General features: G+C 35.0%; 1 protein-coding gene across 5 annotated transcripts in view; it reads right to left on the bottom strand.

The window, feature by feature from the left end:
* Positions 1-7,638: 7,638 nt before the first annotated feature.
* PUS7L (pseudouridine synthase 7 like) overlaps positions 7,639-21,002 on the bottom strand; it is a 37,648-nt gene continuing 24,284 nt past the window's right edge. For all 5 annotated transcript variants that reach the window (XM_003825740.5, XM_003825741.6, XM_008951074.4 and 2 more), the window contains 2 exons: positions 17,675-17,728; positions 7,639-16,671 (listed from right to left, as the gene is read on the bottom strand). In XM_003825740.5, coding sequence (XP_003825788.1) covers positions 16,345-16,671; positions 17,675-17,728 — 381 coding nt within the window. In that variant the 3' untranslated portion in view covers positions 7,639-16,344. The remainder of the gene's footprint in view (positions 16,672-17,674; positions 17,729-21,002) is intronic.

Raw genomic sequence — 21,002 nt, 5'->3', positions numbered from 1 at the left:
AAATTTGCTTATTATATTGTTTGTAGGGGTTTTTTTTTAACGTCATTTTTCTCATTACTTTTGTATGACTTCCAGAAGGGGGAAAAAATCCCCACTTATACAGCTATGTTCATATCAAAAGTCACCTAAAGGTGTTTTGGCAGAAATCTAAATTCTAACTCATGTCTCATAAGACAGTGTTTTATCTAGTCTCTTGGATAACATGAAATACAATTGTAAATGCAGTAGTCAAGGACTGAAAATGCTAAGTTTGCTAATTTTTCTTATCAAAGAACATATACAGAATATTTCCCAGTAGCTCCTACTAAAAGAAATTCTATTCAACTGCAATTGTTAGAGCTATTCAGCTGATTATCAAAATACTTTAATTCCTCATCTAAAAACTGATTGCATAATAAAAATAAACATCCTAAAACTCCAGAAATAGCCAGAGTGAACTGTAGAGTAGCCCCCAGCTTTTCTTAAGTGCACTAAGCCATGCAAGTATACCCAGTAGAGTTACATAAGCTATGAGGGGGTTATAAGTGCAAGGATATGTTTCACTGTGAAATTAGAGCAGGCATTGAAGTTGAAGGATGGCTCCTAGTGAGTTTTCTTTTGGGAACACTAAGTAATCATCAGTACAAAGGTCACAGAAGTATCTTATGAAGCCAACCAACCACCTATGGCTTTCTGTGGCTGTGGAACTGATCAAGTCCAGTGAAGACTGAGAGCATGGGGGCATGGACCAAAAAGAGAGAGAAAAACAAAGAAGAAACACACAGGGCAATAAATGTCATTTTTATATGGACATCATATTTTATAACATTATTTATTTTTAATATACCTTGAAAATGCAGAATGGTTAAGAATAATGAGGAATTTTGCCTTCAGCTTCTTCCTCTATTTTATCTGACTCCATATAGTGTATTGCTCCCCAACTTTTTCCCCTCACATGAAGAAAATGATAATTGTGTCTCTCTAAAGTAGACTGGAGAGAATTAGGGGTATCAGTTGGGGAAAAAAATGATTACCTTTCTTTAAATAATTATAAGAAAAACATAAACAGAGCCAAAGACAAAAACCACATGATTATCTCAATAGATGCAGAAAAAGCCTTTGACAAAATTCAACAACCCTTCATGCTAAAAACTCTCAATAAATTAGGTATTGATGGGACATATTTCAAAATAATAAGAGCTATCTATGACAAACCCACAGCCAATATCATACTGAATGGGCAAAAACTGGAAGCATTCCCTTTGAAAACTGGCACAAGACAGGGATGCCCTCTCTCACCACTCCTATTCAACATAGTGTTGGAAGTTCTGGCCAGGGCAATCAGGCAGGAGAAGGAAATAAAGGGTATTCAATTAGGAAAAGAGGAAGTCAAATTGTCCCTGTTTGCAGACGACATGATTGTTTATCTAGAAAACCCCATTGTCTCAGCCCAAAATCTCCTTAAGCTGATAAGCAACTTCAGCAAAGTCTCAGGATACAAAATCAATGTACAAAAATCACAAGCATTCTTATACACCAACAACAGACAAACAGAGAACCAAATCATGAGTGAACTCCCATTCACAATTGCTTCAAAGAGAATAAAATACCTAGGAATCCAACTTACAAGGGATGTGAAGCACCTCTTCAAGGAGAACTACAAACCACTGCTCAAGGAAATAAAAGAGGATACAAACAAATGGAAGAACATTCCTTGCTCATGGGTAGGAAGAATCAATATCGTGAAAATGGCCATACTGCCCAAGGTAATTTACAGATTCAATGCCATCCCCATCAAGCTACCAATGACTTTCTTCACAGAATTGGAAAAAACTACTTTAAAGTTCATATGGAACCAAAAGAGAGCCCGCATCGCCAAGTCAATCCTAAGCCAAAAGAACAAAGCTGGAGGCATCACAATACCTGACTTCAAACTATACTACAAGGCTACAGTAACCAAAACAGCATGGTACTGGTACCAAAACAGAAATATAGATCAATGGAACAGAACAGAGCCCTCAGAAATAACGCCGCTTACCTACAACTATCTGATCTTTGACAAACCTGAGAAAAACAAGCAATGGGGAAAGGATTCCCTATTTAATAAATGGTGCTGGGAAAACTGGCTAGCCATATGTAGAAAGCTGAAACTGGATCCCTTCCTTACACCTTATACAAAAATCAATTCAAGATGGATTAAAGATTTAAACGTTAGACCTAAAACCATAAAAACCCTAGAAGAAAACCTAGGCATTACCATTCAGGACATAGGCGTGGGCAAGGACTTCATGTCCAAAACACCAAAAGCAATGGCAACAAAAGCCAAAATTGACAAATGGGATCTAATTAAACTAAAGAGCTTCTGCACAGCAAAAGAAACTACCATCAGGGTGAATAGGCAACCTACAACATGGGAGAAAATTTTCGCAACCTACTCATCTGACAAAGGGCTAATATCCAGAATCTACAGTGAACTCAAACAAATTTACAAGAAAAAAACAAACAACCCCATCAAAAAGTGGGCAAAGGACATGAACAGGCACTTCTCAAAAGAAGACATTTATGCAGCCAAAAAACACATGAAAAAATGCTCATCATCACTGGCCATCAGAGAAATGCAAATCAAAACCACTATGAGATATCATCTCACACCAGTTAGAATGGCAATCATTCAAAAGTCAGGAAACAACAGGTGCTGGAGAGGATGTGGAGAAATAGGAACACTTTTACACTGTTGGTGGGACTGTAAACTAGTTCAACCATTGTGGAAGTCAGTGTGGCGATTCCTCAGGGATCTAGAACTAGAAATACCATTTGACCCAGCCATCCCATTACTGGGTATATACCCAAATGACTATAAATCATGCTGCTATAAAGACACATGCACACGTATGTTTATTGCGGCATTATTCACAATAGCAAAGACTTGGAACCAACCCAAATGTCCAACAATGATAGACTGGATTAAGAAAATGTGGCACATATACACCATGGAATACTATGCAGCCATAAAAAATGATGAGTTCATATCCTTTGTAGGGACATGGATGAAATTGGAAACCATCATTCTCAGTAAACTATCGCAAGAACAAAAAACCAAACACCGCATATTCTCACTCATAGGTGGGAATTGAACAATGAGATCACATGGACACAGGAAGGGGAATACCATACTCTGGGGACTGTGGTGGGGAGGGGGGAGGGGGGAGGGATAGCATTGGGAGATATACCTAATGCTAGATGACGAGTTAGTGGGTGCAGCGCACCAGCATGGCACATGTATACATATGTAACTAACCTGCACAATGTGCACATGTACCCTAAAACTTAAAGTATAATAAAAAAAAAAAAAAAAGAAAGAAAAACAAAATACAACTACTAGGGAAGATATTAAGTATACAATTTGTATAAAATTTCAACATAAAGTATTTTTGCAATTTTAATGAGACATTCGCGCTTGCTTTTCTGACCATAATATTTTAATAGTGGGTTTTGTGTGTGCAATGGGTATATACACTTCTTGGCTAAACTTAGGATTAAAAGAATAACAGGCAAAGTGTTTGTGACAGTGCCTACCAAATAGTAAATGCTATTTAACTGCATATAAAATTTTTTGGAAAATTTTAGTCTTCTTTTAGAGTCATCCAAAGTTTACAGCTATTGAAAAGTCCTCCAGGTTCATCCATGTTATAGCAAATGACAGAATTTCCTTCTTTTTAAAGGCTTAATAGTATTCCATTGTGTATATGCACCACATTTTCTATATCTATTCATCTGCTGAATGGTTGGTTTGTATTGTGGCTACTGTGAATGCTGCTGCAATAAACGTGGGAGTGCAAAGATCTCTTCAACATACTTACTTCATTTCCTTCGAATATATGCCCAGTAGTAAGATTGTTGAATCATATGGTAGTTCTATTTTTAATTTTTTGAGTAGTCTCTATACTATTTTCTATAATGACTGTACTAATTTAATTCCCACCAACAATGTACAAGGATTTCCTTTTCTCCACATCCTTGCCAAGATTTGTTATCTTTCATCTTTTTAAATAATAGCCATTCTAAGAGATGTGAGGTGATAGTCACTGTGGTTTTGATTTGCATTTCCCTAATGATTAGTGATGTTGAGCATTTTTTCATATACCTATTGGTTATTTATATGTCTTTCTTTGAGAAATGTCTACTCAGGTCCTTTGTCCATATTTTAATCAAGTTTTTTTCTTGCTATTAATTACTTTTGGATATTAACCCCTTATGATATGTATGGTTTGCAAATGTTTTCTCCCATTCCGTAGGTTGTGTCTTCATTCTATGGATGGTTTCCTTTGTTGTCATGGTAATCACCATGGGTTTTCTCATAGACTACTCCGCTATTACGTTTAAAATGCAAGTTCACCAGCCGGGCACGGTAGCTCACCCCTGTAATCCCAGCACTTTGGGAGGCTGAGGGTAGACTACTTCCCTATTACATTTAAAATGCAAGTTCACCAGCTGGGCACAGTAGCTCACACCTGCAATCCCAGCACTTTGGGAGGCTGAGGGGGGCGGATCAAGAAGTCAAGAGATCAAGACCATCCTGGCCAACATGGTAAAACCTCGTCTCTACTAAAGATACAAAAATTAGCTGGGCGTGGTGGCACACACCTGTAGTCCCAGCTACTCGGGAGGCTGAGGCAGGAGAATTGCTTGAACCCGGGAGGCGGAGGTTGCAGTGAGCCGAGACTGTGCCACTGCACTCCAGCCTGGCAACAGAGTGAGACTCCGTCTCAAGAAAAAAAATATATATATATATATGCAAGTTCAATATATGTGTTCGTTTGTGTGCATCTGCATGTGTGTGTGTTCCCCAAACCCCAAAGCAAAAACAGGGCAGCTTTTAAAAACGAATCTGTTTCAATAGAGCTGAAAGGATTATTAACAGATTTAGCAGTTTCCTCAAACCAAAGGATGTTTTATAATATTTATTCTTGCATTCTAAAAAATTTGATACATAACAATATAAAAGTCCTTAAAATTTATTGAAAGTGTAAGTAATATTTTTAGAACATATACTCATGTAACCAAATTCAGGCCAAAAGATAGTCTGAGAATGGAAATTTACATTCCAAACACACACTGAAATAGAGATGCAAAAATCCTAAACAAAATATTAACAAATAATATGATTGATCTCAGAAACAGTATTGAGTAAAAGAAGGAAGACACAAACACAGATATGTACAATTCCATTCACATAAAATTCAAAATCAGACAAAACTGTGTATTTTTTAGGAATGAATACATGGGTGGTAAAGCTATCAAGAAAAGTAAGAAAAGTATTATAAAAGTTGAAATAAAGCTAACCTTGGAGTTGAGGACTTGTGATTAAAGAGGTGTTCATGAAGGATTTCTTGGATGCAAAGCAGTCTTCTATCTTTTAGGTGTGGTCTCATAAAGTAAGAAACAGGTGGGGGGACTCTTCTTTATTTTTTCTAATCTCAGGAAAGTTTGTGTAGACTTGAATTATTATTTTTTTGAATGTCTAGTAGAACCAACCATTGAACCCATCTGGCCCTGACCTTCCCTATATGGAAAAATTTTAAACTACTGGTTCATTTAATGATTACAGGATTATCATTATAGTATTCACATAACATAATACTGTCAAATTATATTTTTAAATGAATTTTCCATTTTATCTAAACTTTCAATAATATTGGCAGAAAATTGTTCATAATATTCTATTATCTTTTTAATTTTTACAGCACCTATAGTGATTTCCTTTCCAATTATGATATCGGTTAGTTGTAACTGCATTATTTCCATCAGTCTCACCACAGGTATGTCAGCTCTACTAGTATTTTCAACAAACCAACTTTTGGATTTGTAGATCGTCTCTTCTATTCTGGTTTTATTTCATTCATTTCTGTTTTAAGTTATCCTTTCCTTCTTTCTTTTGATGTTCTATTTGATGTCATTTTCCTAACTTCTTTAGATGGGTGCATAGCTACATAATGTACAGACTTCCTTCTTTTCTACCATAAGCATTTATGAATATAATCTCCCTCTACATGCTGCTTTAAGTGCATCCCACAAGTTTTGATGTGTAGTATGGTTTAATATCATTGACTTAAAAATATTTTCTAATTTCATTTTGTCTTACTTGACATATAGATTACTTAGAAGTGTATCTCTTCATCTGTAATCCCAGCACTTTGGGAGGCTGAGGCTGGCAGATCACTTGAGGTCAGGAGTTTGAGACCAGCATGGCCAACATGGTGAAATCCCGTCTCTAATAAAAATACAAAAATTAGCTGGGTATGGTGGCACATGCCTGTAATCCTAGCTCCTTGGGAGGCTGATACAGGAGACTCACTTGAACCCAAGAGGCAGAGGTTGCAGTGAGCCAAGATCGTGCCACTGCACGGGTGATAGAGTGAGACTCCATTACAAAAAAACAAAAAATAAATAAGTAAGTGCATCTCTTAATTTCTGATATATAGAGATTTTCCTGTTATCTTTTTGTTGTTCATTTCTAGCCTAATTGTGTTGTGGCAAAAGAATATACTCATATGGTTTCAGTCATTTGAAATTTTATTGCATATGCTTATAGTCCAGTGCATAGTCAATTTCTATAAATGTCCCATGGATGCTTTAAAAGAATAGAGGTTCTGTGGCTGCTGAGTATATTGGTCATTCAGTATACTGTTAAAGCTGCCTTTAAGGTTTTTCTTTTTATTATTGATGTTTTGCATATTCACTATGATGTATCTCAATGTAGTTTTTTAATTTACACTGCTTGGGATTCACTGAACTTCTTAAATCTGTACTTTACTGTCTTATTAGTTCCAGATAATTCTCCATGTTTTCTCTTTCTCTAGTTTCCTAACTGCATTCTATATGTGTCCTCATCTATAAAATGAAAATAATAACAGTACTTATCCCACATGTAAGTACTTGTTGATCAAATATAAAATGCTTAATACACAGTACCCAATGATTGATAGCTATTGTCATTACAACACTTAAAGTGAATTTTCCCCAACTTTCCTTAATGTCATAAAGTTTTAGAAATATGCAGATAAATTCAGAGATAAGCAGAAATTAAATAATCACTAGCTAGGCAAAGTGGAAAACTGAAGCACTTTCCATTAGAAATCAGTAGAGCAAGTGGTTATCATCATGCCCTTAAAACCAAAAAGGGCCAGGTTAAACTCTCTTTACAATCTAGAGGAAGCTACTTAACTTCTTCAAGCCCTGGAATCCTCATTTGTTAAATGAGACTAGTTATCATACCTGACAGCTTGTTCTAAATTTTAAATGAAATTCTACAATGCATTTAATATTTCAATAAAAGGCAAAGATGAAACTATTACAAAAGAAAAAGCATTATAATGATACCCAATTTTAATACTCTGAACTTTCTATGAGGGGAAATAACTATTTCAGAACTTTCTTGAGATGTGTATTCAGCAAATAAATTTGCTAAGGTATATTTGCAGTATTCACTCAGCATTTTTAACCCTGTTATATGTCAGGCACTGATAGGTGCCAGAGGTATAAAGATCAATGCTCTTGAATAATTCACAGTAGATGATCCGGATATTTCATCAAATAAGTACAATACAATGTGAGCCATGAGATGGTAGAGAACTATACAAAAGGCTATGAGAACACAGATTTCACATAAAAGACATTTAATATAAGCAGAGATGTTCCAGCCAATGGGAATGGGAGGTTGAGGTGTATAACATGGGAACATTTGCTATTAGGCTGAGCATCTCTAATCTGAAAATTCAAAATCCAAAATCCTCCAAAATCCAAAACTTTTTGAGTACTGACATGATGCCACAAATGGAAAATTCCACACCTGACTTCATGTGATAGGTCACAGTCAAAATGTAGGTGCACAACACATAGTCTATTCAGTGTTCCCAAGGGAAAAATAAATTACCTTCAGGTTATGTGTATAAGGTATATATGAAACATAAATGAATTTTGTTTAGACTTGGGTCCCAACTCTAAGAGTATCTCATTATACATGTACAAATATTCCAAAATCCAAACATATCTGAAATCTGAAACTTTTAGTCCCAAACATTTTAGATAAGGGATATTCAACCTGTATTTGTGAAACAGCTGTAACAAAGGGTATGTACTATGGAGTAGTGACAGACGCCACTTGAAGATTTGGGGCCATACTTGCAGGTGTAAACGTGTTATGTTGAGGGGTTTGGACTGTTACTGCATAGATACTGGGAAGCTTCTGAAATGTTCTATGGCCCCAAAACAATGACATTTCTACTTCTTGGAGAATAACTGACATAGTAAACAAGATGGACTGACTAGAGTGAAAAACGAAGGCCACCCAGTTAGAACATTATTATAATCATCAAAATAAAGAAGACATAAAAAATAGTCATCAAATGTTTTCAATGCATTGGGATAATGCTCTTCCAACTTAGAATAACTGCTTCCCAGATTTGCTATTGCCTCCTAAATGTGAAAATTACATTATTATTTACATAGAATAAAAATGTATTCAATTCCTTTGCGATATTTTATAGAAAAATAAATTAGTTTCCTTTTGAAAATCATATGCAAAAAATTCATTTTATTATAACCTATCATTCATTTTATTATAATGGAATTATAAAGGTTATAGAAAAAATATCCATCTTCCCTTTTTAGAAAAGAACACTAGTCCTTTATGTTCCCCTGCCACAGGGGAGGCATTGGAAACAATGATCAGCTCAGATTAAAACCCTATTGTACTGAAAAACTCAGAATCCTGACTTAACTAGTCTAAGGAAATGCCAGTAAGGCTTATTAGAAAAGGGAGGCTTGGTATAAAAGCATAAAGAATTGAGTTCAACCCCCTCCACTCTTCACCCTATCCTGCTGCCCAAACACCCTTAGTTAAGGAGTGACCAGCTCTTTGATCTCTTCTCTTTTAAAATAACCAAATAGCTCTTGTTTTGACTCCATGGCTAAACTCCATCCTTGCAACAGGAGTTTTATTTCTACATTGGTAGTTGAGTTTCTAACAAAAAAGACAATTTAATATATTTTGTAATATGTTCTAAAGACTAAATTTAAATAATTTCATGGCTATTCTGACTTCTTTCCATAGTAAAATTTTTCTTTTGTAAGAGACGGCCTATGTACACAGGCAGAGTAAATTAACTCCTGCCTCAAAGTTGCTGAGAAAATGAATTGCTTAAGAAGATTAGAGTCATTTTCTTTACTTAGAGGTATTCTTGACAACCCACACTGAAATTACACAAGATTAACTCCATTAACACCATTTCCCATTCTTTAAACTAGTAGCTTTATAGAAAGCAGCATTTAGACTGAATAGTTCAAAGCATATTTTAAGAGGAGATCTCAAGATGCTTAGAAATGCTAAATAAATATCATTTAAGGATTTAGAATGGAGTGCTGAGAGGTCAAGTAACATATTATTGGTCATACAGTGAGCTGTAAGTGAAATGAAAAGATGCTGCTTGTTTTTCTCTTTACCATTTAGTCTGCATATTCCACTTGCAAGTGGCATTTCAAATCAAATGAAAACAAGGGATATTAACACTGTTAATCCCTCAAAGAAAGGGATATTATTTATTTTTGTCTTTCCCATAGCATTTTGTAAAGTACCTTACACTTATTCAAATATTTGTTGGTTATTATGCCATATATTTGACATTACTTTGTGGCCCATTAAATATACATAAATCAGAGGGCTTAGAAAAATAGATTAAAACAGTACTATAAGACAGAATCTTTCTGAAACTAGAAAGCAAAATCTATTAACACAGGCCCTAAACTTTAAACTAGTTATCCTAGCTGCCACTGGTGTCATTAAAATGTACAATGCATAAAAATCTCTCTCTCTCAGAATGTTGTCATGAGCCACCAAAACCATTCTGAACAAATGCAATCATAACCCATTAATTCCCTTAAATTTCCCTCTTTGATCTTTATGTAATCGTCAATGTTTTTAACTGCAAAATAATACACAAATATACTCATGTTTGAAATTCAAACATCAAAAGTAAATGGAGGAAAAAAGTCCCATTTTCCTACCTCCCCATATCTTCCTCCAACCTCTTTTCCTACCCTTACATTAATGTAAAAGACTTCGCATTAAATTATATAGTTTCATTTTCTTTTTGTTCTCTTAAAGATTACTCCCAGGTAGAAAACGTTAAGGAACATTGACCTAGACAGCTCTTAAAGATCCTAATTTGAATGAACTACTGAATCCCCAGATTTAGAAATAGTTGTTTCTACTACTACAAAAAAAAAAACCTCTAAAAATATGAATTGTAATTACTTTATGCTAAGACTAAGTCAGATCAGACCTCAATGGAAAGTCATTAACCATTTTATTATAAAAATTTTATCAGGGAGCATAGTAAAGTAATACTAACTGTAATAATACTAGCTGAAATTTACTGAGAATTTGCTAGGCACCAGACATTGTTCTTAGTGTTTCATAAGACTTGCTAAAATCAACTATCAGTAAAATTTTAAGATATAGCATGTGATCATCAATGCCTCTGCTCATAATGTCTCAAATTTGTATATATTTCATAATTTTGTTTGATGCAATACTATCCTGGACTGAAAAATGATAACTAACAGTACTTCAAGTCCAAGAATTCTACAACAGAATCAGTGGGTTACTGAAGTCGCATATTAAAGCAGTGGTAGAGCCCATCTCTGATTTCAGGGATTCTCAACTGTACCAGTATATTTCCCATACTCTAATCATTCATGTATTGGTATCATAATTACTGCTATGTCTATACTATTACTTATTTAATACCTTTAAATTGATTCTACCTCTTTAAAATTAAATTTAGTTTTAAAGGAAACATAATACCATCACATAAACAGGAAGCCAGAATTGATTACCATAAATAAAAGGGAAGATAAATTCAATAAAACAATGCAATCCTATTACATTCTAGCTACATATTATATTGTTGACTGCTGATGTTTCTGAGCCTGAGGCCTGCATAGTTGGCTAAAAAGGTAAATCAGCCAATGTTGATATATGTAAATAGTATCAATCAGCTTTCTCCTTCCTTAAACAGAATGATTGATGTGAGGACTGAAAGTATATTGAAAAAGAACAAGTTTCTCACTATGCTTTTTCAATGATATTTGTGCCAGGTACCATCTAAAACACCTCCTATGATCTATAATGATTTTACATATTATTATGATACAAATCCCAAAATACTTTGGGAAAACTCCAAAATGATTTGGGGATTTCCTGAAGGGATCCCCTTTACTTTATATTTTGGTCTCAGAATCAAAAGGTATCTTGTCTCTCTCAAGACATGCCCCAATATGCCTATTAAATCAATGGCAAGTTATATCAAGTTGGTAGAAATGGAAGTTATATTTTAATTTTTAGTTTAGTTTTTTTTTTTGAGGCAGAGCCTCGCTCTGTCACCTAGGCTGGGCAATCTCGGCTCACTGCAACCTCCACCTCCCGGGTTCAAGCGATTCTCCAGCCTCAGCCTCCCAAGTAGCCCAGCTAATTTTTTTATTTTTAGTAGAGACAGGGTTTCAGCATCTTGGCCAGGCTGGTCTTGAACTCCTGACCTCGTGATCCACTCGTCTTGGCCTCCCAAAGTGTTGGGATTACAGGCGTGAGCCACCATGCCTGGCCTAAATGGAAGTTAATATCCAAAAACTTGTTCTCAGAAGGCAAATGTTAGGTAGATGAAAAGAGTACTGATTTAAGAAGCATAATCAAGCTCAACCACACGCTATTTTGTTTGACCTTGATTAGGTTAGTAAACTACTCAGGTATGTTTCCAATCTGCAAAATAAGGGAAGATAATACCTCCACACAGGGTGGGAATATGGATTAAAGTGTGAGATACTGACATAATAGATACTCAGAAAATGTTAGTTAAATCAAAAGTTACATGACTTTCAGTTTTTTACAACTCACAAAAAAAAATCAAGGTGTTTTAATCTTAATATTAGTAAAAGACCTCAATTTGTTTCACCTAACCGACTCCCAGGCACTACTGCTAGCTCAGCGTCAAACAACCTTGGCAATTAAAACTAATTCAAATATAGCAATGAGGGAGGCATCACACAACCTGACATCAAACTAAACTACAAGCCTATAGTAACCAAAACAGCATGGTACTGGTACAAAAACAGACACATAGACCAATGGAACAGGTTAGAGAACCCAGAAATAAAGGCCACACACCTACAGCTACTTGATTTTTGTTAAAGTCAACAATAACAAGCAATAGGGAAAGGACTCCCTATTTAATAAATGGTGCTGGGATAACTGGTTAGCCACATCCTGAGGATTGAAACTGGACCCCTTCTTTTTACCATATACAAAAATCAACTCAAGATGGGTTAACAATGTAAATGTAAAACCTAAAACTATAAAAACCCTAGAAGAAAACCTAGGAAATATCATTCTGGACAAAAGACCTAACAAAGATATCATGACAAAGACTCCAAAAGCAATAATTGGAACAAAGCCAATAATTGACAAGTGAAGGCTGGGCATGGTGTGGCTCACGCCTGTAATCCTAGCACTTTCTGAGGCCGAGGTGGGTAGATCACTTGAGGTCAAGAGTTTGAGACCAGCCTGGCCAACATGGTGAAACCCCGTCTCTAATAAAAATACAAAAATTAGCCAGCTGTGGTGGTGGCCACTTGTAATCCCAGCTACTTGAGAGGCTGGGGCAGGAGAATGGCTTGAACCCAGGAGGAGGAGGTTGCAGTGAGCCGAGATTGCACCACTGCACTCCAGCCTGGGTGACAGAAGGAAACTCCATCTAAAAAAAAAAAAAATTGACAAGTGGGACCCAATTAAACTAAATACCTTCTGCACAGCCAAAGAAACTATCAACAGAGTAAACTGACAATCTACAGAATGGGAGAGAATATTTTCAAAGTATGCATGAACAAAGGTCTGATATCCAGAATCTATGAAGAACTTAACAAGCAAAAAATTATCCCATTAAAAACGGAAGAAAGGACATGAACAGATGTCTTCTCAAAAGAAGACATCCATGGGCCAAAAGCATATGAAAAAATGCTGAACATCACTAATCATTAGGGAAATGCAAATCAAAACCACAACGAGATACCATCTCACACCAGTCAGAATGGCTGTTATTAAAAAGTCAAAAAATAACAGATGTTGGGGAGGCTGCAGAGAAAAGGGAATGCTATACACTGCTGATGGGAATATAAATTAGTTCAGCCTCTGTGGAAAGCAGTTTGAAGATTTCTCAAAGAACTTAAAGCAGACATACCATTTGACCCAGCAATCCCATTATTGGTTATATACCCAAAGGAATATAAATTGTTCTACCATAAAGACCATGCATGCATATGTTCATTACAGCACTATTGACAATAGCAAAGACATGGAACCAACCTAGATGCCCATTACAGTGGACTGGATAAAGAAAATATAGTACATGTATACCAGATAATACTACACAGTCATAAAAAAGAACAAAATAATGTCTTTCCAGCAACATGGATGTAGCTGGAGGCCATTATTGTAAGCAAATTAATGCAGGAACAGAAAACCAAATACCAAATGTTCTTACTCATAAGTGGGAGCTGAACTTTGAGTACACTTGGACTCTAAGAAGGGAACAATAGGCACCACGGCCTACTTGAGGGTGGAGGGTGGGAGAAGGATGAGGATAGAAAAACAACCTATCAGGTACTATGCTCATTATCTGGGTGATTAAATAATTTGTATGCAGAACTCCCACAAAATGCAATTTACCCATGTAACAAACCTGCACATGTACCCCCAAACCTAAAATAAAAGTTGGAAGAAAAAATAAAAATAAAGCAAAACTTTGGAAATGGGGCTATAGAAGGTCAGCAAAGGGTAGGTTTGAGATGTTTGGGTAGGTTAAGTGGGCATTTTGATGACACAGCTTCTCCTTCAGCATGTTTAATTGGCATGTGATGTTTAAAGGACATCCTTGCAGTTTAAGATGACACTTTAAAAATAAATTAACTCCTAATAATGAGGTGAAGAAAAAAAAAAACTAATCCAAAGATCATGCTTATGAAGGTCTGAAATGCCCCAGCAAAACTGCAAAAACCTAAGTGACTAGTCATCAGTTGGTCCAAAGCATACTATTAATAAATAAAAGTCCTTAAACAAAAAAAGTTTAACATGGCATCTTATTGGCATATAAAATAATATTCCACATGAATGATATCTCAATACATTTTATGGTGATGAAATAAACTTAGTGTTCCTTTATACACTGCTGAAGTATTTACTAAATAAATCAATAAATGTCTAAAATTATAGTGCCTTCTGCAGGCAAAGAAAGTAAAATCAATGATATATTTTCATGCTTTCGTATTTTCTGATTGCTATTCAAAACTTTTAAAAACTAGGATTTAATAATGTATATAACTCATTTTATGATTACATTTATAGGATATGATTTATCATATAAAATAAAACATTTTTTCTAAATTTTTTTTACTACCTAATAGAGGATCACTTCATTCTCAATATAACATTAAAATGATGGCAGTAATCCAAAGAAAATCAATGGTACTACAATATCCAATTTTGTGTATTGAGAATTATTTATTGCCAAAACATATAACAAAAAAAACTTTTTAGTATTAAAAAAAATCCAAATACCCCATCATCTTAACAGGAAGGCATTTTCATTTATTTGCTTTTCTCTTCCAAACTTGCATCTGCAGACACTTACTTAACAATAACTAAGTGCCAGGCACTTTTTAAAGTTGCTTTACATATATTAACTTAGAAAATTCTCACAGTAATCCTATGAGGTAGGCAATGTTAACATGCCCATTTTACAGATGTTGAAACCGAAGCCCATGAGTTTAAATAACTTTCCCAAGGCTGCAGTGCTATACATGGCAGTGCCAGGGTTCAAACTGGGTTAGTTTGTCTCCAATATCTGTGCTTTTAATCACTATGCTAACATGTCTCTTATTTGTGAAAGATGAATTCAGAGTATTATTGCAGTTGTAACATATGTGTTCTACTTTTAGGGGGCAACATTTTCTCATGAAACTAAATTGTTCATTGCTTTTTTAAATAACTACATATTTTACCATCAAGTTGATACACATCATTTTACTTACTTTAGTTACGTAATGCTGGACTTTGAAAACTGTTTTTAGTGTCTTTAATTGTATATGAAAATATTGCAATAAGCAAATTTTGCATTGCATATAGCTTCTCTTCCTTCTTTTGGATTTTATTTCCTAATGCTAACATTTCCCAAAATGGTTAAACTGGCTTAAGTATATATATCACATTACTGATATATAATGCTCCATACTGCTTTTTAAATTTCATCATTATATCTTACCAACAATGAAAGAAATGCTCAGATCTTCCTAAATCAATACATGTCTACATGCCAGTCATTCCTCCCCCACACACCCTCATATTTAACTGATATAAAATGGTGAAGGATGATTTATAATGTGGGATAGTTAAACCAACAAAAATTAAAATTTTCAAATGGGCACAATGTTTTGTTCCTCCAGCAACAGAAAATGTGGAGATAATCCTATTATTTGTCATTTATGAAGCTGTAATTGTCTTGATTCTATCAGTAACCACACACAAAAAAATCAACAACATACTCAAAATCACTAGTAAGTGTCAGAGCTAGAATCTAAGAATGAATCTGTCTGACTCTAACACCTGTTTTAGATAATATGAAAAAATTACAAATGGTCAAGAGGGTCAGCGTATGCCAAGATATAAAAATTGGATGAGAAATTGTATTTCAATCTTCATCAAAGATTACTTATCTCACAAAGAGGTAATAACTACTCTGGGGTACCTATCACAAACAGAGGTATGGCATTTCCCTTGTATATTGTTCTGATCAATAATTTCAAAAACAGGAAAGGAGGACAATAATAATTAGCAAAATGCTTCATCTATCTTTCTCTCCAACATTTGCTTCACTGCGACCTAATTTTACTAGTGTTCTAAGCAAGGAGCTGGAGGATATGAATATTCACAACTTTTTTTCTTAAATGTTATCTTGCAGTATTATATATATTCCTAACGGTTTTAAAAGATTGTAACTTTATGACACAGAATAAAGGTCACTGAAACATATAATAGGAAAAAAACACAGGCTTTGGGGTCACATGGACCTTAAATTTGGACCCTGACACTTACATATCCTCTATAAAATTACAGTATCAAATCCTAACTTCTCAGGATGCTGTGAAAATTAAAAGAGATAACAATTATGAAGTTCCTAACACATGGAAGGTGCTTAAGACATTTTAGCCCCCTTTCCTTCAAAGAGTGACATATATATGGTTATACCAAGGGTATCAGTTTTAAACGTCATGCTTCATTATTTCCTTCAGACAAACGGTAGCATAGCATGAAGCATCAAGATCAAAAGAGATCAAAAGAGACAAAGCTGTTTCACCAATGTGGGAACCTTTCGTTTTGACATCAATGTCATGATCTTCCATTAGTTGGTATGAGAGATTACGGGGATGTTTCAAAATCTGTCTATAGCAACCTGGTACATTCAGTTTCAGAGTAGGTACTTTAAACCTACATGTCTGTAGTCCATCTCTGCTAAGTATGTCATGGTACCACTGCCCTACTTTGTTCTTCGGGTACTGAATATTGTATCCAAGTATTGGAAGAACCACCTGTGAAAGAAAAGAGGGAAAAAATATGAAAATAGTCTTCAAAAAGATACATGATCATATTTTTAATGTACTTTTATGACTGCGACCTGGATTTGTAAAAATAGTCTCAGAATATAAACACCACAATCAGCCTAAAACATGCTTTAAATAATATGCTATGATATTTTTATGCTGCCAAAGAAAATAGCTAACTAAAATCAAGGACTCACAATAACTAAGGTAACCAACTCAAATCAGATATTATTAAACAATCCACTATTTAAGAAGTTTAGGTACACTTAATTAGCTGATAAAGACTTAATCTCTATAAAATAAAGCATGTACTTTCTATAACACAAAGAGTAACCTCTACTGCTCAGTCACATTACCGGTATTTTGGTGGACAATTTTAAATTTTCTTATTTCTTCCAGAACAAGAAAACAAACACATAGCAACACATTCCATGTTTATTTTCTTAGCTGCTTGTGAGTAAACACTGCATTTTGTGGGGTGTTCTTCCTTTGCTGGTGTCTTCTAGACAGTTTTCTTGAACAGTACCAAAAGGTAGTCAAGAAAAGGAAGAAGGTAAAAAATTCAAATATACACAATATGAAAGAATCTGAAATTCACTATGCTAAGTGAAAGATGCCAGACACAAAAGGCCATATACTGTAGTATTCCATTTATATGACATTATTTCAAAGGCAAAACCATAGTGACAGAAAACCGATCAGGGGTTGCCAGGGGTGAGGGATGGGAATGGGCGCAGGAAAATTTGGAGAGGGGAGGAAACTGTTCTTTATGATTGATATTTGTGGTGGCCACACAGTCCTACATTTATCAAAAATATGTTTATCAAAGCCTATACAATTGTAAACTAAGTGAATTTAATTGTATATAAATTATACCTTAATTTAAAAGTTGTTTAATAAAAAAAGAGGAGGGGAACTAGTCAACTTTTTGCTTTTTGGGGACAATGTCTACACTTAGATCTAAGTGATAGTAATTTTTAAGCAAATTTACCTGATGTATTGCATACATATTAGCTGATCCCTCCTCTTCAGTTACCAGGTGAATCTAGTTTTAAAAAACATGAAAATATGAATGATTCCCAAATGTTCCAAATTTCTGCCACTTTCAATTTTCCCTAACTCTATTATATATAAATCAGTTCCTATGCTGAATATACATAAACCCAAACAAGATCTTATCATAATTTGTTTCTGGAGGAGTAGACTACATAAAAATTAGAATGATTCTTCCTGCTTTAACCACTAATCACTGAATTTGGATAACATGGAGAAAGGTGGGCTGCTGAAAACCCTGAGGCAATACTTTCACCTCAATCACCAGCAATCTTTTTCTAAACCACAAAGTTTTTCTTTATTAGGCTGAATTGAAAATCTGCTTCTATAATATCAATCCACTCCCCACCCCCACTAATCTCTGTCCCCCGAAAATATAATACTCTATACAGAACTGATTTTTCTCTGGCTGGATGTGGTAGCTCACATCTGTAATTCAGTGCTTTGGGAGGATCGCTTGAGGCCAGGAGTTTGAGACCAGCATGGACAACATAGGGAGACCGTGTCTCTATAAAAAATTTTTTTTAATTAGCCAGGTGTGGTGGCACATGCCTGTAGTGCTAGCTACATAGGAGACCCAGGCAAGAGGATCGCTTGAGCCCAGGAGCTAAAGATTGCAGTGAAACATGATGGTGCCACTGCACTCCAGCCTGGGTGACAGAGCAAGACTCTGTCTTTAAAATAAAATTGAAAAAAAAAATTTAAAGAGGTGGTATTTCTCAGCATTTGTTTCATAGAATGGTAACAGGTGTCACATACAAGATGAAAAAAAGGTGCATGACAGATTAACTCTATGAAATGTGGCTCTAGGATATCACAGAATAAGCAGTTCTGCTTTCTCTTATACATGAAAGCTCAAACAGAAAGTCAGCTATTCTCTCTTCACAAGGCTTCAGCGCATTCTCATATTCCTAAAGCATTCATCACACGGTAGTGTCCAGAGCCCCTCTAAATCTACCTGATTTCCCCTCAACTCTCCCTAGTCTTATCAATAATGTTGCTCCTTTTTGTTTTTAATTTAGGGTTTTTTTGTTTATTGGTAACTAACCTCTTTCAATTACTGCACTCAGAAACAGAAACAAAGCTCCAGATGTGATCTGATCAAAATACAAGAGACAGACTACATGGAATTATGATCTCTCTTGCATCACCACTTCTAGCCTTTTTTCTTTCACAGAGTCATAAGTATACCTACATACTGTGATTTAAGTAATTTATGAAAACATCGAATAAACATGGTCAGGTATAAAACACCATGCTTTGTCTTTAAAGAATTCCCTCCAGGTTGATATCCAGCAATTCATGAACAAACATGCTTTCCTTGTATGGCTGCTCCCCAACTATAAATTCACCTAAGTTTTTAATTGTCTAACACACATTTCTCCATCTTGCCCACACACACACACACACAAAGAAAAGTTACCAAGTGATTTGAAATGTAGATACACCTGTTAGTCTAGTAACTCTATCAAAAGAAGGAATCAGATTAGTTTTCTATAATTTTTAATTGTAGATGCATATTACATGCCCCATATACCATTTATTAAGAATTTTATTCTTTTTCCTTTTCACATTTTATATTTTGGGCCTCTAAGTCCTGCCTTTTCTTTCCTCAGTGCTAACTAATAAAATAAGTGATCAATCTTAAAATATATAGAAACATTGATTTTGCTGCTCATAAAAGGAAATTCTGCAAAATATGTAGGAGAAAATGTTTTCTCTTCTCCTATAGCTCCAAAAAGAAAGCAGCTAAAATTCCAATCACAAAACTATCCTTGTAAATGTTATTCTGAATGAAGAAGTCTTATAAAACTCATGCATTTCAAAAATTGTTGTATCTTATGAAAGTAATCTTTAACTTCCAAAAATCTGAATTAGAAATGGATGACTTACTAATTAGTGTGCTTTCCAATATTTAATTGGACATGTTTTCTGGGAGGTGTTAAGAAATGATAACGATTTTTTATTATTTATCAAAAGGGGATCATTGACATATCTCTTCTCCCCCACATGAGGTAAAATAAAACTTATAATGCTACTAGATTTCTTTTCACACAGTTTGAGTCTGTATCTCAATTAAATTACCATTCTTAGTAACATATGCTGCCTCCTAGTGACCATTTTCTTATCATTTCTTTCCTATTAGGTTGGAGCACAAGTAATTGCAGTTTTTGCATATTCATCCATTTAATGAAAAAGTGAAGCCAACATCTGATGTTCTGGCTTATGCAATCTTTACTCCCTCTTTTCAAGTAGCGGCACTCTCATTTTCCAGGGGACCTCTCCCAGGTGTCAGATGTGGATTAGGGTCCCAGGAAGGAGCCCCAGGAATGCAGGTTTAGTCAATCACATACTGCAGTTCACACTTTCTGGTTTGGTTCTGTACATATGATCCAGGCCAGGCCATTCCTAGCCACTGAGACTCAATTACACAGCTTTTGTTGACACTGTTGAGAAAGAAAAATCATTTTTCTGCAGAGAAGCAAGTCTAGAGTGGTGAGAAATAAGCCTAGAGTCGTTAATAATAATCTTGCCACCAAAGGTGTAAGCTAGACTGGGAATGGATCTAACAGAGAAAAGCAGAGCTGAATGATGAAAAAAAGGAGATCGTTTAGGACACTTAAGTCCCAAATACAGCTGTGCCTGAATCAATCATGGGCTTTCAGTTATGAGGACCAATAAATTCCCATGTTTCTTTAAATTACTGTGGGTTTGAGGTGGGTTTCTATTACTTAAAACCAAAAAACCTTAATTAATACATCAAGAATTCTGACATTAATTTAGATAAAGTTTGCTTTATGTAGAGTTCAGAGTCTGTTTTACCTCTATTTTTGAAAAACTGGACCATGTTCTAGTTCTCACTACAGACTACTTCTCTATACTCCATGATTTTTCTAGTAGAGACCAAACAGGGCTAGGAGTTAAGCAGCCGGGTCTTTTTAATTCCACTACTTGTGTGACTCTGAATCTGTCTACTCTCCAATCTGGGACCCAATTTTCATTTCTATAAAATGGGAATTAAAAAAGAGTGTCTGTAAAATCCTTTTGTTCTCTAAAATTCAATGATTTTACTGTTACATACGAAAGTGTTACTCAAATTTTCGCTAATTTTTAAAATTTACGAGACTGACATGATAAAGTTGGAGAATAATAATTTGTTCTTTTTGTATTACAGCACTATCAAATGAATTTCCTTGCATGATTTATGGAACCCAGTTTCATTAGTTCAAACTCACAGAGATAAAAACAACTGGATGGCCGGGTGC

This window comes from Pan paniscus, chromosome 10 (assembly GCF_029289425.2).
Source record: "Pan paniscus chromosome 10, NHGRI_mPanPan1-v2.0_pri, whole genome shotgun sequence".
Taxonomy (NCBI): domain Eukaryota; kingdom Metazoa; phylum Chordata; class Mammalia; order Primates; family Hominidae; genus Pan; species Pan paniscus.
Note: the sequence above shows the minus strand (reverse complement) of the source record. Positions and strands in the feature narration are given on the sequence as shown.